This window comes from Schistocerca gregaria, chromosome 2 (genome assembly GCF_023897955.1).
Source record: "Schistocerca gregaria isolate iqSchGreg1 chromosome 2, iqSchGreg1.2, whole genome shotgun sequence".
In the NCBI taxonomy this organism is placed as follows: Eukaryota; Metazoa; Arthropoda; class Insecta; order Orthoptera; family Acrididae; genus Schistocerca; species Schistocerca gregaria.
In genome coordinates, this window is record NC_064921.1 from 358,510,073 (window position 1) to 358,537,147 (window position 27,075).

At 39.0% G+C, this 27,075-nt stretch overlaps 1 protein-coding gene across 1 annotated transcript in view; it reads right to left on the bottom strand.

Moving 5' to 3' along the window:
- The window catches only part of LOC126337063 (general transcription factor 3C polypeptide 1), a 333,645-nt gene that overhangs the window by 284,723 nt on the left and 21,847 nt on the right, over nucleotides 1-27,075 (bottom strand). Inside the window, exons 4-5 of the mRNA XM_050001392.1 lie at nucleotides 7,542-7,735; nucleotides 4,460-4,602 (exon numbers count right to left, since the gene is read on the bottom strand). Coding sequence (XP_049857349.1) covers nucleotides 4,460-4,602; nucleotides 7,542-7,735 — 337 coding nt within the window. The remainder of the gene's footprint in view (nucleotides 1-4,459; nucleotides 4,603-7,541; nucleotides 7,736-27,075) is intronic.

A 27,075-nucleotide genomic window follows, 5' to 3' on the forward strand; every position in this document is an offset into this window, starting at 1 on the left:
TGGGATATACACCTGGACAATCAGTAAATCTTTTTGTGTTCTTTTCAGCTTTACACTAATAACCCGGTCATTTGCATAGTCCATATATTCCACACATTTAGTCAATTCCTTTGTCATAATCATTCCTACTCCATTCATTCCTTTTACTTCTCCTCCTGAATAGTACAATACATATTCATCTGACTGTAACTCTTCACATCCATACCATCTTACTTCAGCAACTCCTACGAGGTCCATATGATTCTTTTCCATCTCTCTTTTAAGGTTTTCTAGTTTTCCTGCTTTTAGCAGAGTTCTAACATTCCACTTGAGTGATGCTTTCTAAAAACATGCTGATTCATGGACTTAAGCTTCATGGTCCCAAAAAATTTATTATATTCAAACTGAGCATATTTACAAGGATTCTGCAGAAAACCAATGATACGTGTATTGGCCTGTAGCTTTGCGGATCCATTCTTTTGAGCTTCTTATATACAGGAGTCACCTATGCATTTTTCCAGTCACAAGGGACTATCCGCTGGGCAAGAGACTGGCAATAATTGCAAGCTACATAAGTGGCCAGCGTCACAGAGTACTATTTGTAAAACTTAACAGGGATCCCATCCGGACCTGGTGACTCATTTGTTTTCAGTTCTTTCTCTATACCTGGGATGCTTATTACTATGTTGTCACTACACACCTCCCCACCCCTCCATCGAATCAGGCAACTATTTTCAATAATCGATATTCAATAATTGGTCTCACTGCTACCATGAGCATGTACATTTGGATGTCAGTGTGGTGGTGGTGGTTTTGTGTGTGTGTGTGTGTGTGTGTGTGTGTGTGTGTGTGTGTGTGTGTGAATATGAGTACTCTTACTATAAAAAGAACAAGAGCTCAAAATACAGTGTTAATGGTTTTCTGTCACATTTTTCTGTGCACCATGTATTAATGCTCTACAATTAAGTGGTTATCTTCCTCCCTATTTTACTCGTTTTTCCATCCAGGAATTTCTGTTTCTGTTATGTATGTGGATATTGAGTAACTTGAGGAGAGATCACACAGCCCTGTCTCAATCCATTCCTGACTACGCCGTACTTCCATGTTCTCTGACACTGTTAACTGCAGTCTTATTTCCATATAAGGAGGGACACAATGTCAAATGAAATTAGCAGTTCTTATTGAAATTTGTGGTTTTGACAACCTGGAATGAAATTTTGAATGTCATAAATGAGAAGGCCACAGTTGGCTTGTTTAATGCCGAAATGGGATAGTAACTTTCTTCTCAAGGCTGAGGTTTGATTATAACCTTAAAACGACTGCTCATTTCATGTGTGCATGACTTTGAAGCACACTTTATGAAGACATTGTTACAAGGGAAGACACAAAAACTGGTTAATATTTTTATTTATATTTTTATCTTTCTCACTTTTATGAGATCCTTGCAGAATAATTTTGATGCTGAAGGTTTAAATCAATTTTTGTGCTTTTGACTGTGAAATCTGGTGGAGCCTACATTCCATTAACTTATATATGTGAATGACACTAGATCATTATATTTATGTTTCAAATCTTATGTATATATTACATGTAAAATCACCATTCACATCTATGTCAACATTTCAAGTCTTGGCTCTGCAAAGGCCATGCAGATATGTAGCATGAAATTTTTGAACTCTAGTAGATTGTATTCTGCAATACAATTTCCTCTTAAGAAGTTTTATACTCCAAAAATCATCCACATTTGACCACAGACATTTTAAATGCATTTTATGAGCTTAAAATAGTTAATCAATCATTCTGAAGTATTTTACACCTCAAAGTTGTACTAAAAAATATGCAATGATTGTTTTGGGACAGTAATTCAAATTTAAATGTTTATTTGACACTACAATAGGGAAGCCATAGTAACAGTACATTTATAAAGAAAAATGTGACTATGGCTTCACTACTGTAGTGTCAAATAAACATTTTCTTATATTATAGTGACACTCCTTTATGACAATTGTGTCAGAATATAATTAAAATTTCTTATTTTTCTGAAGCTTTCTTCGCAAATTCTTACTTTACACTCTCCCGAGATTTGTATAACTTCATCCTTGTTCCCAAACCACTCAGTTTGTTCAGGGAGATTTCGTAGGTAGATATAACTTATCAGGATGATATGAAATAACTATCATGGACAGTCCCTTTCAATTTTAGAAACCAAAAGGGGTCAGACCTGAACTGCAAGGCGGATGCAGGGGTGATTGTGTCGGAGTTGTTGTTATAGCAGAACAACATCCTAAAGGGATCACCTCTCCTGAATTCTTTCAAAGAGCGTAGAACAGTATATTCTAGTGTATCAATATGTTGCTGCTACACTGACTTCTTCAAGAGTTACTTTATGAATGTTCTCACTTGCAGTGAAGAAACTCCACATTACTTCCTCTCTTAACTTTTACATAAGGAGCATTTATGGGAAGATCTAAATGCATGAATGTCACACTGTCTACCTCAAATTAGTACACCCGTGCCTCAGAAGCATATAAATGCTGAGTGCCAATTTTGAACTATTACAATGACCCACATTTAGGTTTGTTAACAGGTCTCCAAATTTTAAACTTCATATCCCTGTTTTACACAGTGTAGTATGTATGCATTACAAACTTCTTTTGTGTAAAATCTCTGAGAGCTGTCGGTCCAATCCTAAGAGTACAATGAATGTGCTCATAGATACAAAATGTAAATGCAAATGGGAAAACGAAAACCAACAAAGGTCATGTGCATGAACAGAAAAGCAACTAGATATTAATGAATTAAAATGGGTCATGAGCAGAGTGTATGTTTCATAATTCACCTCTGGAACAAGTAGGCAACAGTGTCAATTACTGTCAACAGATGGATGCCTCTGTCAGCACAGTAGAGTCAATATTCAAGGCTGCTTTGGAAATATGGGTTTTATATAACACACATTCCATGGGTACAATGTGGACTAGTTACAAACTGAACCTGACAGATTTTTGAAATTGGGTATGATGCTATGCTACTAAAATACTGCTATAAGAATGTAAAAGGCAAAGCATGATTTGTGTAGGAGGTAAATAAAAGAAACATTACTTGACTCCCAGGCTGGTACAACTAATTTCAATTTCACACAGATTCATGCCATTACATTAAAAAAATGTTCAAAATGTAATGGGAATTTTGTAATTTCACATGGTGTATAGTCCAATTTGTGTAATTTTTTCACTGTTGTGTTGGTAAACATATGAAATGTATATGCACAGTGATAGCCATATTGGATATTTGGTCTGTTTTCAGCTGTCAAAAAGTGTTACAGGTGTTATGGCAGTATTGACAGTTATTTATTTTGTATAAAATTAGATCACAGAATTTGTATTAAATTTGCTGTATGAAAGGAATAAAGTAAAACAAAGTTTTAGAATGTTAAATACTTCTTTTTCTGAGTCTGTTAAGTGTAGAACAAGTATTCATCAATGGTATAAATGTTTTGAAGATGATTGTGAAGACAAAATGGCACATCACCAACTGACGAAGTCATGGAAAAATGTGAAAGAAATGATTCTGAACAATTACAAACAGAGACATGACAGATGATACTGGCATACCAAGAGGTTGTCAAAAAACTGGTCCAGACTTTTGGGTGTGAGATTTGTGACAGCAAAACTTGCACCAAAATTGTTGAATTTTGAACGAAAACAGCAGAGCTAGATGAAGTGAACAATGATTCAGAATTACCAACATGTGTTTTAACAGATGCTGTAACTTGAATTTACAGATGTGACACTGACACTAATGTTCAGTCATAGCAATGGAAGCATTCTGGATCACAAGACAAAAAACGTTCCAGTGCAGTCAAATGTGAAGGTTATATTTACTGTGTCCTTTGATTCAAGTAGAATAATGCACCATGAGTTCTTGCCACAAGGTTGAATGATAAATAAGATGGGGGTGGGGAGGGGGACATTTGTGGTAAAACAGTTCACGCCGTTTATACACTACAGCAGCAGCAACACTTCACAGATTGTTCATGAATTTTCTGTCAAAACCAGTAATGTAATTATGCCCTAGCCCCAAAATTTTCCAGATACAGTCACATATGACTCTTTTCTGTTCCTGTAAATAAAGAAAATGGTAAAGAGCCATCATTGTATAAGCACAGACAAAATTAAAAATGTGCTAATGGAGAGCTTAAGGCTATCCCAAACATCAAGCTCCAGAAGTGTTTTGAGGATTGGAAAAGGCACTGGCATGGGTGTATAATATCTAATGGGGAATATTTTGAAGGGCATTACACTGATGTAGACAAATCAATAAAATGCCTTCCATGAAACAAAAATTCATGTTCTTTTCCTTTCTTCACATATACCCTTGATCAGCCATATGCCAATTAATAAAGTAATAAGTTTCGAATCATGAGCTATAATTTATTGGTCACAAAGCTGGTAGTTTTTTGTTTATTTTCTTTCAAAATTACCTTGAAATAATGTCTACGTATGACAGAGAAGCAATTTCTTCCTTTAGTTGACGTCTTGAATGATATGTTGAACAAGAACCCATAACTCCATTCTTTATATCATCTATTTGGTGAAATGGATAAATGTCTTCTGGAATTTCATCCTATTAAAAAAGAGAAATCCATTTTGATTGCATTTTGTTTGGTCTTGAAAAACATACATGCAGACTAAGTATAACAAGCATGAAGAATAAGTGAATATCATCAAATCACACTGTATTAAGATAAAGTCACAATAACTCAAATGTGAAAAACTGAAGCTGTTGACAAGAACAGTATGATACACATTTCAGTTTGTTCATAACAGCACATTAACTTGTATCGACTTGGAAACTCTCAATCCAGCCACAAGGCTGATTTGACATTCTATAAACTCATATCTGGAACACTAAGCAACAGTGTGGAGCTGTATCAAATGTGTTCTGGAGGTCAAGGAACACGACATCAACGTGGGTGCTGTTATCAACAGCCCTTTATTCTCCAAAAAGTTCATAACAAATAGCAGAAAATATGTTGCATAAACCCTGGATAAACCCTACCTGTTTCCTTGTTTGGAACATTTTGTCATTTAAAGATTCTACAAGAAACTGCTGCTCAAAGAGGAGCAAGCTATTTTGTGTATCTAGTATAAAATCATATGATTCAATTGCTTTCTTCAATTAAACAATTTTAGTTGATTTCTGATTCCATGGTAACTTATCTTAATGTATTTCATTTTGACATTTGTGTAAAGAATGAAAGAAGGAACCTCATTGTGATTTTGCTCTGCAACGATGTTGGAGGACCAAAATCATTGTTTCAGTCTTTTCTTCATTGGCTTCTTAGCTGAGAGACTGAAAAGATGATTTTGATCCAATTATTGATTTTATCAAGGACCACAACTTCTTAGGACTTTTTAGGAGTTAATATGTTCAAGGATCATTTTACAATGATACCAGGATTTCTCAGTTTAGCACCAGGAAAAATGTAAGTCATGTATAGAGACATATGAATATATGTAATGAAGAGAGAGTACAGGCTATCGGCAGTGGCCTTGTTCAAGGAACCATTCCAAATTTGCCTGAAACCATTTATGAGAGCTACAGAAAACCTGAATTAGGGTGACCATAACACTGGCAGAAACCTTCCACCTCGCAATCAATGTGTTTTGTGGCCATGATACTTAAGTTCCTGTCAGTGTGGAGAATGATTATGTCACAGTTTTTGAGAAGGTTGTGGATAGATGATTGCTTCAAACCATTAGGAACAGATTTGGGGGAAGAATGTAAAGCCATACTGGAGGCGAGGGATTTTTGTAAAGTATTCACAGGTTAGTCAGATGGTCTTTTATAAGGATTATAGCTGTAGGTAGGATATAACCAAGTAAGATAATGTTTTGGAATGGCTGTGATCTGAGGGGTAAACAAAAACAAATTACTTCCCCTCAGGTGAAAAATTAAGGAAAAAGATCCCCTAACCATGTGCACTCAGCTGATTTAAAACTGTCGCACAGGCAATAGTCCGATAATCCGTGCATCAGCTGTTTACCCACCACACCCCCCATAAGCACCCAGCTGCTCACCAGCAGGCACACAAGCTGGAACTGCCTGCTCTAGAGGAAGAAATTTGCACCAATAATACATTAATATTCAGCACTTCTGTTAACTTTATGTTACATTCTGTACTGGTTGTCAAGTACGAATGAGTAAAATATGGAACAGACAAACAAATTGCTACAGTATCAAACACCAGATGTCGAAAGATTTTAACCTTGTAAATGGGAGGTACTATAATGACAAATCAGTATTTTTTCCTTATGAATACATGGTGTTTCAAAATCTGGAGGAAGAGAAATATATTACATTAAATTTATGATGTCATGTCTATCTTTTATCTGTCTTTCTTTTTCTGTTTCCTCCTTCGTTACCTTTCCTCCTCATATTCTTGGTGTGTTGAGATGTTCATGTCATTATTAACACACGTAAGAGTGAATAATTATTTTTCTTTCTTTCAAGTAATGACTCTTGTTTTATAATTTATTAATATTAATCTCTTAAATATGTTACTAACAGGTTCCCAAGTGGAAATGCGGGTGAGTCTTATTGCACGAGCACAAATAACCAGCCTGGGCAATATTTGTTTAGCCATTATTGCGGCCATCTCATCAAGAACTACAAATTATAATAACTGATTACAACCTGCACATTATTTGATTTTAAAAAAGTCTGAGTGTCCAGTGTGAAGCACATCAGCACATTTGAGATATTCCATCATCACGGCCACGAAAACAAAATACAGAGCCAGTTGCTCTGAGAGAATAATATTTTGTGCCTTACATATTTTAAATCTGTGGACCTTTCATCAATTTAATTTGCCTGGTTCTTATGATGGTGAGTTAAAGAATGAAACAGTTGTGTGGCTGAAATAGGTTACAAGTGCAATGAAGTGATATTAAAAAATGGGAACAACTATAGGCACATTAGGCTTTACTTCTACAGGAATCTCTAGTTAAATTGTTATAAAATTGCCTCATCCATATTTATGTAATAGCTCTCAATGTAAAGATGAAGTGGACTGCTGAGAATATAAGCAATTTTATATTATACATTATTAGTTCAATACTGATATCTTAGACTCTGAGTTAGCTATCACACAATCTAGAAAATATCGGATTTCCATTGAAACAACTTTTAGTCTCAAATAATCTAGCACTAACACTGTAGACATTACTAACATAACCCATAAAATGTTTCACATGGTATTTCCTTATGCAAAAGAATGGAACCAAACTACACAGACATATTAGGGCAAAACAGACAATAGATGTAACACTTGCAGGCAATTTTTCATATTTAAATTACAACTAGAGTGTTACACCAATATATGACATAGCAGTAGCTTGAATGACAACAGTTGTGTCAGAAAATACACACAACGGGATGAATATTAAATGTCATTACTTCACTAGCCATCCTAATGCTAGATACAAGATCACTTACTCTGAAGCCTGCACATGTATAAACTAGATATTTAATTACTAAAACTTGATATCAGAAATACTCACAGGTTCTAAAACTGTACCAAGTTCTGGATCAACATATTTATAACGATCAAATATTACCAATGGATTTCGTGGTTCATGTAACTCATAAAATTCAACATCATCCAATTCTTTAATTAGTGTCCAAAGGAATTCTTTTGATGAGTCATCCAGAATTAGATCAAATCCTGGTCGCTCTTTCAACCTCAGCCAGAGATCTACAAAATTAAAATATAAGTTTAAAACCTTCCAGAGATCAGGGTTAATACACAGCTGGCATAGAAATATTATTGCGGCCCGAGATCTTTAGTGGGATCTATATCACACTGCATTTATGTAATTAAAAGAACTAACAAAAATATAAATTCAGAAAAGTACACACACACACACACACACACACACACACACACACACACACACACACACACACACACCTCTCTAGGATAATTTGGTCTATCTATTAAAGACTGATTAAGATGTAACAAATTGGATGATGGGGCAATGAGAAGTAGCAAGACACTGCATACCACTTGAGACACAAGAAAATAGTATCACTCAGCCACTTCTGTCCATAAAGGCCACTATAAATGATCGAACATTTTGTCAACTTAACTAGGCCTGCCAAATATTAGACCATGTACAGTGCTATTTGACGTGTTTGTTGAGCATAGATTGTGTTTGACATGTTTGCCAGAAAGTTTGACAAGATAATGGATGTTATTTGTGATGGTGTTTCACCACATATGCTTAGTGAAAAATTGTTTTATTACAGTTGATCTCATTATACAATGAGTTTCCACAACCATGGAAACTCCAGTCAAGTATAAAAACAAAATTGCACTAAAAATTATCAAAATGGTAGAGGCATATCATCTTCCTCAGTAATATATTACACTTGGAAAGGTTATGAACAAAAGCAATATTTTAGGCATACAGTCACATACAAGTGGAATGAAAGAAAAGAAATTGAAGTTCTTCCACAGATGATGTTGGATATATGTTCCTGCATTGTGATATTTTAATGAACTGTCTTAGAGGAATAAGTAGAAGGAAATAAAAGTTTGCATACTTGTGTCTTCTTTTTCAATACGAGGGCAAAGTAATGCTAAACAAGTTATTGAACATTTCACTGTCCATCTGCAGAAAATTGATGTAATCATCAGGTTCTGAATGTAATATTTCCATTAACATGTTTTCAGTTGTACATTTATCTCTCATTTTAAACCATTCCCTGGACCAGCATCTAGTTTTCTTCTTCTTTAAATGCACTGCCAGAGTCAGTGTTGTGGTTTGATGCAGCTCTCCATGCCACTACAGATGCTTTACCTCCATTTGTAGCCATTCCCACTAGCGCCAAAATACAGCATACACGAAAAGATGCTGCTTCAAAAGTAAGGTTAAATTACAAGCTTTCTTGCAGGCTTGTTTGACACATCTGTGGCTAGATAAGATTGAACTCAACACACAAGTTTGCGCCTTTAGGAGGGCCTTAACAAGTTCTAAAACATTTCACTATCCATTTGAAGAAAGTTGATACCATCGAGTTCTGAGGGTAATATTACCTTTAGCAGATACTGATAGGCAAATCTCTCATTTTAAGCCTTCACTGGACCACAGTCCTGTTGTCGTCTTCTTCTTCTTCTTCTTCTTCTTCTTCTTTAAACATAGTGCCAAAATCAATCCCAGGACTGGTTTGTCTGCATTAGTGGCCATTCTCATTACTGTCAAAATATTTATGAAGATGGTCAGTGTCTACTTCAAAGTGAGGTTTAACTGACAAACATTTTTTCAATGTTTACTTGGTAAATCTGTGTCTAGATAATACCAACTTTGTCAAACCCGTATTTTCATGGAGGAAGGGAGGATATGCTGGCAGTCAATTACAAGGGGAGCAAATAAATGGAGCTTATGGTATGACACACACACCTTGATACAAACACATTGCTCCAGTTCAGTTCCCTCCCTCGCACTTGGAGCATTTGCCAGCAGTCAATTACAAGGGGAGCAAACAAATGGAGCTTTATGGTGTGACACACACTCCTTTATACAAGTGCATTACTCCCATTCAGTTTAGAGTAATAATGGATATATTGTAAGATCATGTTTCAGAAATAAGGGAAGCTTATAGGAATGCATGTAGAAATGCGTGTAGATTTCTAATAAGGTACACCTAATGTTTATTTTTCAGTACACAGAGATGAGCCAAAACATTATGACCACCTTCCTAACAGTTTGTTGGTCCATCTCTGGAACAGTATACAGCAATGATGTTTTGTGAGATGGGTTTGAGAAGTCCTTGGTACATTTACGGAGATGTATAGCATCAGACATATGTCATACAATTCCCATAAAATATGGGCTCGTGGTTTCTGGTCACAAGATACCATCCCAGATGTGTTCCACAGGGTTCAATTCATTTAAATTTGGTGGCCAAGACATCAACATGAGATCGCTATGCAATGTCCCAGTCTTTAGCACTCTTGGTGTTTTCTGTCTCATAGATCTCTTTCTTATCCCTTGTCTTGAAGCTGAATGCAGTGCATGGTGAGAAATTCAACTGAACTGTCTTACTGTAGGGCTCCAATTGATAACAACTATTTATTATTACTGATAACCTTTCTTCAGTACAATCAAACTTCAAATAATATTATATGCCACCGCCTTTAGCTGAACTATCTGATCAGCAACTTAATTAAACCTCGGACCACTTCGTGGGACCAGCTATTATTTCAGAAAACTTTCTTATCATCACAGATGAAAATATATATCTGGACTATATTTTCTGCCTTATGATTGATCCATAAAATCATTTACTATGACAGTTTGCCAATGACTCTGCTGACTGAATGCTATTGCTAGTTGCTGTAAACATTCAGATGTGCTATGAGAGCAGCAATCTTAGCACTATATACTTCTCAAACCACTGTTACACAATTCTAGCCTTTTGACATTGACTGTTATCCTGATGGAAGAGGACATCGCCACTGGAGGAGTCACCAAGCAGGAATGAAGACAGTGCCTTCAATTGCTACCACAGGTTCCAAGGAAGACAGCATAATACTGTAGGCAGAGGCCTGAATCCATGGAGCAATATGCCTTTGAAGGTAGCTGTTTGCAAGGATGATGGCATATTTGGATGCTACTATTGACTGGATGTAACAAATAATGTAGTTCAACTGACTAGGTGATGCATTTTGAACAAACCATGGTCCAATTTTAATGATCCCATGCCACTGGGTCAGCTTGGAAACATGTAGGGGTTATCTGTTACAAAGCCCCATGTTCCACATTTGCACTGAATAGTGTTGTCTGAAACACTTACTTATGCCTGCATCTGCATCTACACCTATACTATGCCAGCGGTGAGGTATTCTTCTTGTACCACATCTTTTTCTCTCTTCCCTACTGCACTTGTAAATGACATGTGGAAAGAACGATTGTCGGTAAACCTCTGAATTAGCTCCAGTTTCTTGTATTTTCTTGTTGTGTTCATTCAGCACAATGTAAGTGGGAAGAAGTAATCCTGCCTAACTCTTCCTAAAGTATACTCTCTTGGAATTTCAACAGTAAGCCTCTTTGTGATACAAAATGCCTTTATTGTAGGATCTCAAACTGGAGTTCATTTAGCACCTCCATAATGTTATGCTGACTACACAATTTCACGTTAAAACTTGCATATCTTCATTGGATATTCTCTGTATCTTCTAAGAATCAAATCTGGTAAGGTTTGTAGACTGATGAGCAATACTCAAGAAAACAATTGTTTGTTCTGTAAACCACTTTTTTCATAGATGAATAACATTTCCTTAAAATTCTTCCAATGAATCTCAACTCAACACCTGCTTTTTCTACAATTTCTTCTATGTGGTCCTTCCAATTCAGTCCCCTTCGGGTGGTTACTTCTAGGTGTTTCACAGTAGTACTGTTTCCTGTGATTTTTCACAACTGTCTAATTGAGCAGTAGAGGATCTCTTTGCCTATTAATGTGCAATATGTTATATTTATTTACACTCAGAGTTAACTGAAAGTCCCTGCATCACTGACTGATCCTCTGCAGATCTTCCTGCAATTCACTATAGCCTTCTAGCTTTGCTAACTTCTTATGGGCAATATATTATCTGCAAATAGCCTCATGGGGCTTGCAACATTCCTGACACATCATTTATATTTGTAAACAGTAACGGTCCTATCATAGTTTCATGGGGTGTTCCTAAAATTTTCTTTTAACCTGTTGATAATGTTCCACTAAGAGTAGCATATATAGTGTCATTAAGCACCATGTCACATGAGACATGATATGTAAATCAATTTATCGGTCCACACATGGAACCACATATCATTATTGGCATGTTCTGTATCACATAGGAACAAAGAGGTTGTAAAATAAGGGAAAGAACTATGTACAGCACAACTTGATGACAACCTTAACAATGGTACATTGAAGAACTACATTATATTATGTCTGAGGTCTCTCATACTCTTGTTACATCAACATGCAATATATTACTCTAGTTCCTGAGCTTAACACACTTACAAGATTATTTAAGCTTACTGAATAGAGAACAATCCTTTTAAGGGTTCCATATCTCAGTCAGTAAAAATGAAATCATAACAGGATCACTTTGCTGTCCATTTGTTAAGAGTCCTTTTTCTTCAGGAATGGACTGAGGTATCAAGTTGAAAATAATACCAAATACTTTGGTCTGAGGTCCATTGGTGGTGTAAATGGTTTAAACTCCCAACTTAATGCGATCAAAAGATGCAGCCATATGTGTCACCCACTCATTCATCAAAACCTACTGATGATATACATTCATACATACATAGAAGGCCTGGTGGTTTAAAGTGCATACTGGGAAACCAAGAGTTCTTGGGATGAAATCTCAGTCAGACCATGGATTTTTCAGTCTTCATTTTATGCTAGCCTTTGCCTCTCAATGATGTGAGGATTCACCAGAAACAACAAGTGGTTTGGATTCCACACTAAACTTTAAGTCACCTTTCCCTGGTTGGATAACTGGAATAGACTACAGATAAACAATTCACTGAAGTGCCATCCAATAGGAAGACTTCCACCTGGCCCTTGAGCCACACATAATAATAATAATAATAATAATAATAATAATAATTGTTACTATTATTTTGTATGGAACCCTCAGATGGCTAGCCCTACTTGCTCTCTGCCTCGCCCCACTGCTTTCCATATGTACTACTCGTACCTGAATCTGCATGTATGAGTTGGAACATAGGTCAGTTGTCACTAGCCATCCTTAGACTTTGTTTTGGCCAGTGTAGTTGCAGTCAGCCAGAACTTGACGAGTGTGTAGTATCCATAAGACAGTTAGCATTCGTAGTGTGAGGTTATGTTGTTTGTTGTTATCTGAGTTACAATGAACAGGAAGTTAACTACAGAACAGTGTGTATTGGTTTTGCAGACATAGTGGAAACATGACTGGAGTTACACTGATGTTTATGGCTTGTCTTTTCCAAACATCCAACCTTCATTTCAACAACGTACTCTTGAATTACATTTAAGATGAAGATGCTGGGTTGGTGGCAGATCTTCCTTGTTCAAGTGGAGCAAAGTCTGCTATTACAGAAGAGAATGTTACAGTGTCTTAAGAATCTTAATGTTGTTGCACAACATTTTGTGCAATCACCAACTAAATCTCAAAAAAAGTGTCCAAGGAGTATGGAATGCAAGAACAAGCCTACAGAAGATTCAGAAAAAGCTGAAATTAAGATTTTATAAGACTACTTCACTTCAAGACTTAAATGAAGATGATCCAACAACTGAATAGGAGTCAGCGAGTTGCGTACAATCCGACAAGAAGCCGATCCCAAGATTTACGAAAGCACTCTGTGGAGTAATGAAATGACATTTAACATGCACGGCAGAGTGAATAGACACAACTGTGTCTAATGGATTCTGTGAATACTCTTGTGGTGATGGACACAAGAGTCAAATACTTCTGGTGTGGGTGTGGGTGTGTGGGCAGGGATTTTCAGTGGTCGGCTAATGGCTTAACTTACTTAATAGTGCCAGTCCTGCAAATTACCTAGATATGCTTCAAGAAGTGTTGTTAGAGCTGCAAAATAGTTCTTTCTTTAAAAATCTGCAGCTGGTTATGGAAAAAACTGTTATGGCAGCAAGATGGAGCACCCCCACATTATGGAGTTATTGTGAGAGACTTTCTAAATGAAAACTCTGATGAATGGTTGGTAGTCAGGGTACTATTCATCAACTTCCGTGATTCCCAGATATCACACCCAGGGATTTTTCAGTATGGGTTGCAATAAAAAAATTCTGTGTGTTCCATAAAGATTACTGATGTTGAGCATTTGAAGGAATGAATCCCATCAGAATTTGAAAATCTACAGTCCCAAAATATCTGAGACAAACTTCTGTAAATCAATGTTGAAAAGATGCAATGTTTGCTTAGAACAGCATGGATGTTTGCTTAGAACAGCATGGAAACAACTTTAACCATATTTTGTAGGTTCAATGAAGTTCACATTTATTTCTGTGTTGATAATAAATTAGTATTTTCATTTCTCTAGTATTATTGTAAATAATGCATTTTTGACAGCTAACTTTTGGCCCACCGTGTATATGAAAGTCACTGGAGGTCAGCACCCCCACTGTGACCAGATACACAAAAATAATTTTCCACGACACACATTACCTTGCATTTGGTATTGAAATACCTGAATACGTTTATTTGTACCTAAGTTACATATTTGTTCATTACTCTGGAGCACAATGCCCACCATTTAAATTCAACAAATGATACTTTTTTAAACTGCAGCCTGAGGCTGGGGTAACAAGAGTACAATCTGAGAATACATACAGGATATAATGTGGTTATTCAGTGTATCATTGTTAGGAATGTAATAAAATAGTACTGTATGTGACTCTTCCGCCTATTTTACTACGTTTCTGTTCATATGTGATACAGGACATGCCCATGCTGCAATGTGGTTCCACATATGGATGACAAATTGATTCCCATGTCATGTCTCATGTGACATGGTGTTTAGTGACACTATGTAAGTGCTTGAATGACATCACAATCAAAATTAGCCAATAGCACAACAAATAAATGATACATTTTACAGCATGCAAGGGACAGTGTTTTTTCTTTTGTGAAATACACTGAGGCTTTGGACACACTGACAAACAAAATCATCATACACCACAAATTAAATGGTTACTCACTATCAAAAGTGATTGCAGGCATGTTCATAAAAGTAACAGCGTGGTAAATTTTGTTCATAAACAAACTGCAGTTTAAAAATCTCGTTAATTGGATGGAAATGGTGGGCTTTGTGCTCCATAGTAATAGGCTAATATGTAAATTAGCTTCAAATAAACTGATTTAGGTAATACACCTACCAAATGGTGAGTAATGTAGTTCATGGATAGACTTTTTAGTATACTGATAACAGTGGAGCTAACAACATTTGGTGACTTTAAAACAGGTGCAAATTCAGACAAAGTAATAAAAACTAGATCCATTAATTTATTAAGCTCACATGATCTTAGAAATAAAGCTCAAGCACTAGACTAGCAGAATAGGTTATGCAATAATTATCAAAAAAATCTTTAAAAATTACATAAATTGCAATAGCTTAAGGCTCTTCATTACTATAACTACTTTTGTCAGATGTCAGTGTGAAACCTAGCGAGTAACCATATGATTTATAATGCACACGTTCACAGACTTTTGGTCCAGTTCAGTCATTACTAATAAATGATGCAACGTTCCTCCACAACACAAGGAGAAAAATGGGTTACTGTTTGCCAGCCTGAAAGGATCTGACAATAAATGGATCAATTTCTATTAAACTCTGTTGCAGTATTATAGTTACTGCTCTACTATCACAAATATCAAGATACAGTAGTTTCAAAACATAGCAGAACTGGAAATAATGCTAGACTGAAAAGTACCACCTGGCCTGACTAGGGTCAGGAAGAATATATACGGTTTACATCTCCTTTATAATGCAACTATTCTGCAGATGTTCAAGCAAAAATACTTTCAAGTTAAAAAAAATTTACAACAGTAATTGCAAACCTTATGAAACAGGTGAACAGGAAATTAATAGTGCATTCTGACAATACAAGCAAATGATATTGTGAACTGACACATATATCACAAAATTGCCAAGATGATTCACAATGAACCATTAAGACACATTTTGGTAACATAACCAATTTATATAAAGGGAAATAAGGAAGAAGTCTCACCTAAAGTGCGCTTGTTTTGGCAGCAGTTCTTGCATTGTATGCTGATTTTGGCAATTCGTTGACATAGTTGTAGCAAATTGGGTGGTAGTATATGGCAGTCAATGAGAATCATTGAATCTAATGACTTCTTTCAGTAACAGATAAAAATTGATCACATTTATTTTCAATATGAGAAGTATCCAAACAACTTTTAATGAGCAGGTTATAATGAATTTCAAGGCTGCTTACCGATTTTTGTATTTTTTTGGGGCCTGGAAAAAATTGCATGTGCCGACAGACCTCCCGAGGGCTGGGTTAGGTTGGAATTTAACAGTTTGGTTGTGAGATAGTGCAACCATGTAATGTGAATAAACAAAAACTAGATGTGCTGACATAATGACCTGCAGATTGACCCTAGGTCTATGTTAAATTATAATATTGCTTGCCAGTTGACGAAGCCAACAAACCTCAACACAAAATTATGATTCTCATTATATGCTGATGGGTAGCATAGCCTGAGATATACATCTGTCATTGCAATAATCTACTTGTATCTCTTATCTCCAATTTTGCTAAAAATTCTGACAAGTTGATTAAATTCTAACCTAACAGAACACAGTAACAGCTAACTTTCTTTACAAGCAATAGAAATTATAAATGAGAATCTCACTGGCTACCTACATTCAACTCATGATTCACCTTGTTGCCTTCCCATGATTCGTGGTACAAAATGTTGCCAACAGCATCAAGTCTCAAATTATGGGCAAATATCATTTACCTCCAACTTTTCTAAGATATCTGAAAATGTTATCCTATCTCAGCTAGGTGCCTGCTTTGGTTTTTGAAAAGAGCTATGCGTGACTGCCACAATTACAAAGGTCTTCCGTGCAATATACAGTGTGCCTGACAAGATGGTGTAGACTGGAGGTAATTTTTAGACCTGACAAAAGCTTTCAGTATAATAAAGATCATAACTTTTCAATTGACCAGTGAAACAATAACATAAGATGTATCTCAGAGCTCAATAATTGGTCTTTTTCTCTTCTTCATACATAATAACAACATGGCACAACCTCATAAGTCCCACATAATACACTAGGCCAGTAATACCTTAATCATACTGTATAGCAAACACTATCAGAAATAACTATGTGCTTCATGGATCAGGGCCTTAAGAGGAATATCAATAATTAGCATTTACAGACATTTAAAAATGGTAGTTTTCATTGCTTAATGTAAATAATGTAGTAGCTTGGAAACAGACAGCAGTAAATACAAATTTCTTGATGTGTAAGGGCTGAAGATCTTTGATCAATAAACCACATTAATTTTCTATGTGGAAAAATCAGTTGTAGCTTGTGTGTCCTTAACCAGCTGTTGAGGATAATCCATTGCCACACGTCAGAAATGTCTATTATGGGATAATTTATCCATGTCTTAACTGTGGGACTGAATTAATGGGTCATGCAGTAGATATACACTTAAAGAGAATATGACTCTCTTAGAAAAGGCCAATAAGACTTACACATGGAGGAGTACATTGTTTTGTCATGAAGTGTTTAAGCTGCACGAATACTTAATAATACATTGTTTATAGCTTATAACATTACCGGCTGGTACTGCTATACCATAACTTTAAAGTTAGAGACAGGTTGTGAAATAAAACTATATTGTTAAAGCAATTATGGTATAGATCAACAGAGCAGTGTTTACCCTCTGAAAGAAATTTTGTTATGTTGGCCATGATACACCTAACGGAGGTGGCTTATTGGAAGTGAAAGTTAGAATTACGTAAATATTTAAACAGTAACAAACAATAATTTACTTATCCACAGCGTCCAAATGATGATAAAAATGGTCACCAGCCTAATTAGGCATAAGAATGAGTAACATCCTTGTTCGAGAACTGAAAATAGGTAACTTCAATGGGCAAACACAACCTATACTTTTTCACACGAGAGTGCAACAAACTCTGGCATCTGCATATGTTCACGTTAAGGTTGGAGCTGACAGGGCAGAGCAGACTATTTGCATATATATAACGGATAACGAAACACACTTATCTTGAGGACTTAGACTGAATGGTCTCAATAATGTTACTATTAATATTCACTGTAGAATCATAAATTGGTCATAGTCTAAATATTACTTTTCAAACATATTTCTATCTGACATGAAATATGGATATGGTTCACAGCAAAATTAGTTATTATGCATAGATTAAGTCTCTCACTACTAAATACCTTTCTACTTAGAATGAAAATTAAATGGAGTTCACTAGGAAATTGCTTCTCACTGTCTTTTGAATAAAGAAGTTAGTGTTTTCATAGATAGTGGTCTTTCTATTAGTCGTTATCTAGCTTGGGCACAATAGACAAACTGTAGATCCTGTTACACCATTAATATGCACTTTAAATACACAAGAGGAACCCAATATTGTACAGAATTAGATTTGAATAGCAATAGTAATTGAAACGTTCTATAATTAAGTAACTTTGTGCCACTAAACTACCACTAAACTACTTCCAATGGAGGGGGCCCTTAATCTTGACCAGTGTTGTAGAACAAACTAAACACCCTTTCAATACACTAGAGAAACAAGCGCCTAACAAGCATGAACATGTAACTTTCAACAGTAATAGTTATCAACTTTTACTGCAGTAGAACACATCTTGATGTGGTTATAAGACAATAGCTCACCTTTGGATGATTTTCAACAGGCTGCACTGTGATCATTTAATTTGCAAAACTCTTTAAGCCACAGTTTTGAGAAGATTCACTTTTGAAGTTGGCAACAAAATATTAATAAGCAGTTTTAATAGAAAAAATATTTTCAGCAAGCACCATTTACTATATTACTCAGTTCTGCTAATTAACTTTAACTTAGTTTCTTCTTACTATCTTCAAGTGGCATTATTGAATTAATAACTGGGCTTTCCTATTTTCACAATATGGACACTCGGTAAGCATTTTTGACATGGGAAGGACCCTAAGTGGTTGTGTGACTGGGGATAAAATAATCAAGGTAGGTACATAAATTCAGTCATAAGTTACCTTATATTTGAACACACTAACACATCCAATGAGCTGATCCTTCACTTTACATATTAACAATTCCTTGGTTCCTTTTCAGTGATTGCGCAGCGTGGTGGCGAATGCATGTCAGTGGGTGGATTTGCAGGCGGAAATGCTGGACTCTGTCATTTCTTGGTAGTGACGATAGGCACCAATTCCAGAATAGTTCCAGCTCTTTATCCGTCCATCCGAGGCATTGGAAAGTGGCACGAAAAGCCTCTCTCAGCACCAGCACAATTCACAAGATTTACATGAGCAATCGACAGTTCGGTAGCTCGTCCCCGACTAACTCTTAATCCACCTCTTCTACCTATGCCAACCACAATTTGCACGCACTACTAAGTTCCGTTCTGGAGGGGAACCACACCACCTTTCATATACAAAATAACTAAGAACCCTAAGTGAAGGTCAGCAGTTTACATAACAGCAATCATACATATTAAATAAAACAGAACATTTGCACATATTGACATTTCTACAAAAAAATTATTTAAACAAAATTATTCAACCTCAAAGATAACCAAAGAGATTATGTGAGAAAGACAAAACATATCATTTACTCATGTTATGCATATTAAAGAGATTACACTTCATTGCAGTATCAAATTAATCATACACTAATTACAGAAGTTCAAGATGGGATGTTGAATAAACGGATAGCTAAATGAATCAACAAAAGGTATGTAGTGTGTAAGCTATGGTGTTACAAGCTTATTAAATTAATTATGATTTTTTGTACTTTAAGAGGATGCAGTAAATAAGGATAAAATGTAACTGTTCCTGGTCAAGAACAAAATTAAAAATGACACTTCAAAGTATGTTTATCAGTGTTTTAATTTGGTTTTTACAAGTACCAAACCCACAAAAATAACTTTAAAGCAGAATTTTTTTTTTAATTGAAATCTTTTTTGATAGAAAATACTCATATACCTTCACAGAATTAAAAGAGGGCCATCTGATGTATTCAATGACACTGCTTGTATTATGAATTATGGTTGGTTGGTTCACTGGGGAGGCAGGATGGAGTGGGGAAGGGGTTTGACCAAACAGTGAGGCCATTGGTCCCAAGATACAAGGTGACACAAATAGCACAGTCCAGTCAATGGAAAAGGGAAAACAGGCAAACAAAGAAGCAAAAGTAACATTGGGGCAGCAGGAAGAGTTAAAAAAAAAGGGGGGGGATTGGTGAAGGGTCAGAGGGAGGAGGTAGTGGGGGGGAGGGGGGGGGGGGGGCTCGAGGTTGGGGTTGAAAGGAACCAAATTGCATGGTCAACGGTCCCTTGTTCCATTGCACCAGGACCACGGGTTAAAATGGAAAATATACAAGAGACACCACAGGAGGTCGAGAGGGACAAAAAAATAAAAAAACGAAGCTGAACACACCAGGGACAATAGAAGACAAGAAGAGCACAGACATACAAAAAACAGGCAGAAGAGCTTAAAACAGTAGAGTAGATGACTCGGGCTGGCTGTTCACGAGGACAAAAAAAAGGATTAGCCAGCCACTCTGCAATACATTAAAATCTCTAACATAAAAGGACTAGGATAGAAAGCATGGGGAGACAAAAAACAGGAAGCAAACTTAAACTGAAGAATAAAAACCAGCATCACATATAAAATGTAAAACCAAGTTAGCCATGGAGGCATCGTCTCCTAAAATACACTTCTGGAAATTGAAATAAGAACACCATGAATTCATTGTCCCAGGAAGGGGAAACTTTATTGACACATTTCTGGGGTCAGATACATCACATGATCACACTGACAGAACCACAGGCACATAGACACAGGCAACAGAGCATGCACAATGTCGGCACTAGTACAGTGTATATCCACCTTTCGCAGCAATGCAGGATACTATTCTCCCATGGAGACGATCGTAGAGATGCTGGATGTAGTCCTGTGGAACGGCTTGCCATGCCATTTCCACCTGGCACCTCAGTTGGACCAGCGTTTGTGCTGGACGTGCAAACCGCGTGAGACGACGCTTCATCCAGTCCCAAACATGCTCAATGGGGGACAGGTCCAGAGATCTTGCCGGCCAGGGTAGTTGACTTACACCTTCTAGAGCACGTTGGGTGGCACGGGATACATGCGGACGTGCATTGTCCTGTTGGAACAGCAAGTTCCCTTGCCGGTCTAGGAATGGTAGAACGATGGGTTCGATGACGGTTTGGATGTACCGTGCAATATTCAGTGTCCCCTCGACGATCACCAGAGGTGTACGGCCAGTGTAGGAGATCGCTCCCCACACCATGATGCCGGGTGTTGGCCCTGTGTGCTTCGGTCATATGCAGTCCTGATTGTGGCGCTCACCTGCACAGTGCCAAACACGCATACGACCATCATTGGCACCAAGGCAGAAGCGACTCTCATCGCTGAAGACGACACGTCTCCATTCGTCCCTCCATTCACGCCTGTCGCAACACCACTGGAGGCGGGCTGCACGATGTTGGGGCATGAGCGGAAGACGGCCTAACGGTGTGCGGGACTGTAGCCCAGCTTCATGGAGACAGTTGCGAATGGTCCTCGCCGATACCCCAGGAGCAACAGTGTCCCTAATTTGCTGGGAAGTGGCGGTGCGGTCCCCTACGGCACTGCGTAGGATCCTACGGTCTTGGCGTGCATCCGTGCGTTGCTGCGGTCCGGTCCCAGGTCGACGGGCACGTGCACCTTCCGCCGACCACTGGCGACAACATCGATGTACTGTGGAGACCTCGCACCCCACGTGTTGAGCAATTCGGCGGTATGTCCACCCGACCTCCCGCATGCCCACTATACGCCCTCACTCAAAGTCCGTCAACTGCACATACAGTTCACGTCCACGCTGTCGTGGCATGCTACCAGTGTTCAAGACTGCGACGGAGCTCCGTATGCCACGGCAAACTGGCTGACACTGACGGCGGCGGTGCACAAATGTTGCGCAGCTAGCGCCATTCGACGGCCAACACCGCGGTTCCTGGTGTGTCCGCTGTGCCGTGCGTGTGATCATTGCTTGTACAGCCCTCTCGCAGTGTCTGGAGCAAGTATGGTGGGTCTGACACACCGGTGTCAATGTGTTCTTTTTTCCATTTCCAGGAGTGTAGAAGGAAGGGTGTCGGGGAGATTAAAATTCCGTCTTAGAGCGGTGAGATGTGGACAGTCCACCAAGAGGTGGGCCACTGTTAAACTTGAGCCACAGTGACAACATTGTGGGGCCTCACGCCAGAGAAGGTAGCCTTGCATCAGCCAAGTGTGGCTGATGTGAAGGCGGCAGAGGACCACAGGGTCCCTGCGAGAAGCGCAGAGAAGACTTCCACTCATTTGTGCTCCCCTTGATGGCGCAGAGTTTATTGGGCGTAACTAAGCTGCACCATTCAGCATCCCAAATCCCGAGAACTTTGCGGCGTAACACCGAATGGAGGTCAGGTTTGGGTACGCCAATCTCCAGAAGCGGCTTACCAGTGGCCTGTCTAGCCAGGCTGTCAACGAGTTCATTTCCCGGGATTCCAACATGCCCCAGGGTCCATACAAAGACTACTGACCAACCAGATCGTTCGAGGGCATAAACCGACTCCTGGATGGAAACTACCAGAGGATGGCGTGGGTAGCACTGATCAATGGCCTGTAAACCACTCAGTGAATCACTGCATACCATGTAAGATACACAGGAGGGAGGGGGAAGGGTGAGAGAAGCGGAATCCCAAACCCAAAGGGAGCACCAGCATTGCCATTGGCCCATCCCAAACCCACACACCGTATCACGATGGCGACACAACGAGGACAGGACAACACCAGGAGAAGAAGACACAATAAAAGGGGGAAAAACAGCACAAATGACCAGACAAAAAAGAGGGAAAAGGGGAGGTGGAATCTGGCTGATGTGGAGGCAAGACTGACAGCCTCCCAAACCAATGCCAATGCTGACTGAGGGATTCCACTTCTAGAAATAAATTCAGTTACTTGAATCTGGGAGGAAAAATAATTTTTGTGAAGAAGACCAAGGATAGATGTAACTATGCACCAGTCATCTGCTAAGACCTGGGACAAGAAAGGTGGGAGGGCATATTTAGTTTGAAGGGCCAAAAGGTGACGGCATGCGAGCAAAATATGGATCACTGTGAGGGGAGCCCCGCAACTAAACAGAAGGGGGAGGGGTATTGCCCACTGGGAAGTAAAAAACCACAGGGAGAATGTGGAGATTGTTGGCTCCAACCCCCCCCCCCCCCCCTCCCGCCCTTCTGCTGGGTGATCCGCAAGCCCCACATGGCTGGGAATTTAAAGGAACATGCAGAATAGTCAAGATTGGCAAGAAGGATGTGGATGACAGAGAGAAATGGGTGGCAGGAAAAACACTGGATGATAGCTTGAAGGCAACTTATTGAGTCCGTACATAACAAAACTCAGGTCAGGAAGAATCATTAATGAAGCAACGGGTCCAATAGATGGTGATTAGTTCCGCAGTAAACAGCCCACACATGGCAGGCAAGCAATGGTGTTCCTTGCCAACAGAAGGTGTGAAGGCATATCTCACAGGATCAGAGGATTTAGAGACATAAGCGTAATAAACAATAGCATCCTGAAACTCCTGTTAGAGTGTGCAGAACAAACAACTGAACACTACTGAAGACCCCGGAAGAGATCCACCTGAATTCAGAGCCAAGGAGATAAGCAAGAGAATGTGTTTGGAAGAGAACGTGAGGAACAGGTCAAAGAGAGAAGATGGAAATAGCAGTGGAGAGAAGCGAGATGGAGCCCTACTGGTAAACTCACCTGAGGAAAGCCATGAACAGAATAGAATAGCATATAGTGGGAGGGATGAGCAGGGAAACAGCCGACAAGGATGGCATAGGAAACCATGAGCTGGGACCACTGACTTGAAAGGGAAAGCAGGGGCCAGCATTAACCAGAAGACTATCGACAGGGCTAGTGTGAAAGGCACTGGCGGTTAAACGGATACCACAATGAGCTGTGTGGAAGGGCAGCTGAGCCATAAACTTGACAACTTTAGTCCAGATGGGACAGAACTTATGCCTGGTAAAGATGGAGAAGAATCCAATGATCTGCACTCCAAAAGTCATGGGAAAGGAAGTGAAGAACATCGAATTTACGAAACCCCCCTGATCTTCAGAAAGTGAATATGGAGCAACCAAGTAAGCTTTTTGTCAAAAAGAAGACTCAAGAAATGGAACTGGAGGTCCACGACCTTGTGTTAGGTGTCAAGGTAGAGCTGCGGATCAGGATGGACCATAGTATGGTGACAGGAATGCAACACCCACAATCTATGGGAGGAGAATTGAAAACCATGCAAGAGTGTCCACATGGAAGTGCATCAGATGACACTCTGAAGTTGTTGCTCCACAGAGGTCACTGAGTGGGAACTAGCAGAGGTACAGAAATCATCCACATAGAGAGCAGGTGTGACCAGAGCCAAATAATAGCAATGGGAGAAAGGACACTTTATATTGAGCCCTCTGGAATGCCATTCTGTTGAGTCTGCAGAGAACTGAGAACGTTTCTATCTTTAACTTGGCACAACAAGTGAAACAGGAATTAGTGAATAAAAATTTGGAGAGGCCCCGGAAAACCCCACTGATGAAGTGTAAGTAAAATTTGATTGTGCCATGCCATGTCATACACCTCACAAAGATTGAAGAAAACTGCGACAAGATTGTGGCACTGAGTTAAGTCTGCTGAACCATGGTTTCCAACTGAAGCAGATGACTGATTACACACATCCCTCCTGAAAGTCACATTGGTAAGATGACAAAACATCCCAAGATTAGAGGACCTAACTGAGCCGACAAGTCACCAGCCATTCAAATAACTTGCAAGGGGCATTGGTCAGATTGATCAGCAGGTAACTATAGAGGACAATGCATCCTTACTGGGCTTAAGGACAGGCACCACAATACTGCCCCTTCGCAGAGGGGGAAATGGCTTGCAGCTAAATACTGTTAAACACCTGGAGAAGTTACTGTGGTTGTGGAGGACTGAGGTGTTGAAACAACTGGTTATAGATGGAATCAGGGCAAGGGGCTGAAATGTGGGAAGAGGAGTGGGCCTGAAGAAGTTCCCAGTCAGGAAAAAGTTCATTGTAGAATTCCATCTGATAAGGGGTAGAACATAAGTGGGAAGCTTCAACCCACCGTTTTCAGAGGAGGAAGGCAGTTGAATAGGAGTCTCGTGCCGAATCTGTCATGAAGTGGGTTGAAAGGTGTTCTGTGAGAACCAATGCATCCTTATACAGGTCGCCCCTAAGGGCAAGGCCCGGAATAGAAGACTGATGTTGGAAACTCTGGAGGATATGGAGCATAGCCCACACCTGGGATAGAAGAACCTATGGAGAAAACAAAGCATCCCCAACACACCTGCTTGCTCTGTTTGATTGGGTAATGGGTTTCGGCCTGAAGATATTTAAAGGTAATAAGACCAATGGAGGATGGATGGGGGCCAGCAACACCAGCAGTGGAAATAATTACTTCAGACACCTCATGGATGACTTCAACACCACCACCTGATAAAGAGGAAGTAAACATAACCTGTGAAGTATGTAAAGGCCAATCAGCACTATGGAAGGCCCATTGGGGTGTAGGAAGGGAACACGGCAATCCATGGGTAGTGGTCACTACTGCAGAAGTCATCATGTCTTCACTAGTGTAATAGAGGGAGATGGCGAGAGGAAGGGAACACAAGATCTATGGCAGAGAAAGTGCCATGAGCAGCACTGAAATTGCAGGGGAACCATCATTAAGAAGCCCTATGAAGAGATCATGACTAGATGAGAAAGCAATTGGCCAAAAGGGGTGATGGGCATTAAAATCCCATGGAGGAGGACAGGAGGGGGTAGTTGCTGAAGGAGAGAAGTTAGGGCAATAGACACAGGTGGCCTATCAGGAGTCAGATAAGAGACTGCAAACTGTGACCACAGAGTCCAGCTAGACTCGGTTGGCAACTGCTTCCAATTTGATATAAATAGGGATCAACATACTAACAACATTCATCTACATCTACATATAGATCTTCTGCAAATAAAGCGAGGAAAAATGCCTTCGTATGAGCCCTAATTTCTCATATCTAATCTTCATGGTCCTTTCACACAATGTATGTTGGCAGCAGTACAGTCATTCAGCAGTCAGCTTCATATGCTGGTTCTCTAAATTTTCTCAATAGCATTTCTCAAAAAGAACGTTGCCTTCCCTCCAGGGATTCCCATTTGAGTTCCCAAAGTACCTGTGGAACACTTACGTGTTGTTCGAGATTAGCTTTGGACTTTGTGCTGGGCGAGAGATACATGATAAATGTAAGGTAGATAAGGGGACAATGCCATGGGTACTCTTTATAAAATCGAACTGGGATTCCATCTGGACCTGGTGATTTATTTGCTTTCAAATCTTTCAGTTGTTTCTCTACGCCAAGTATGCTTATTACTATGTCGTCAATACAGGAGTCTGTCCGATGGTCATATGACAGAATGTTTGTATGATTCTCCTGTGTGAATGATATATTGAATGTGAAATTTAAAGTTATCTATCAGCCTGCCTCTGAATTGCTTCGATGTCTTCCTTCAATGTGACCTGGTATGGATCCCAAACACTGAAGCAGTACTTGAAAATAGGTCACACTAGCATGCAACATGCAGTCTTCTTTACAGGTGAACCACTCTTTCCTAAAATTCTCCCAATAAAGAAAAGTCGACCATTCACCTTCCCTACCATAGTTCTCACATATTTGTACCATCTCATATTGCTCTGCAACGTTATGCCCAGATATTTAAACGATGTGACTGTGTAAAGCAGGACACTAGTAGTACTATACCTGAACATTACAGATTTGATCTTCCTACTCATACGCATCAACTTATATTTTTTCACATTTAGGGCTAGCTGCCATTCATCACACCAACCGGAAATTTTGTCTAAGTCATCTTGTATCTCCCTACAGTCATTCAACTTCGACACCTTACCATACACCATGGCATCATCAGCAAACAACCACGTATAATTGCCCACCCTGTCCGTCAAATCATGTACGTATCTAGAGTAAAACAGCAGTCCTATCACATTTCCCTGGGGCACTCCTGACAACACCCTTGTCTGTGATGAACACTCGCCACTGAGGACAACACACTGGGTTCTATCATTTAAGACGTTTTCGAGCCACTCACATATCTGTGAAATTATTCCATATGCTCGTACCTTTATTAACAGCCTGCAATGGGGCACCATGTCAAATGCTTTCCAGAAACCCATATATATGGAATCTACATGTTGC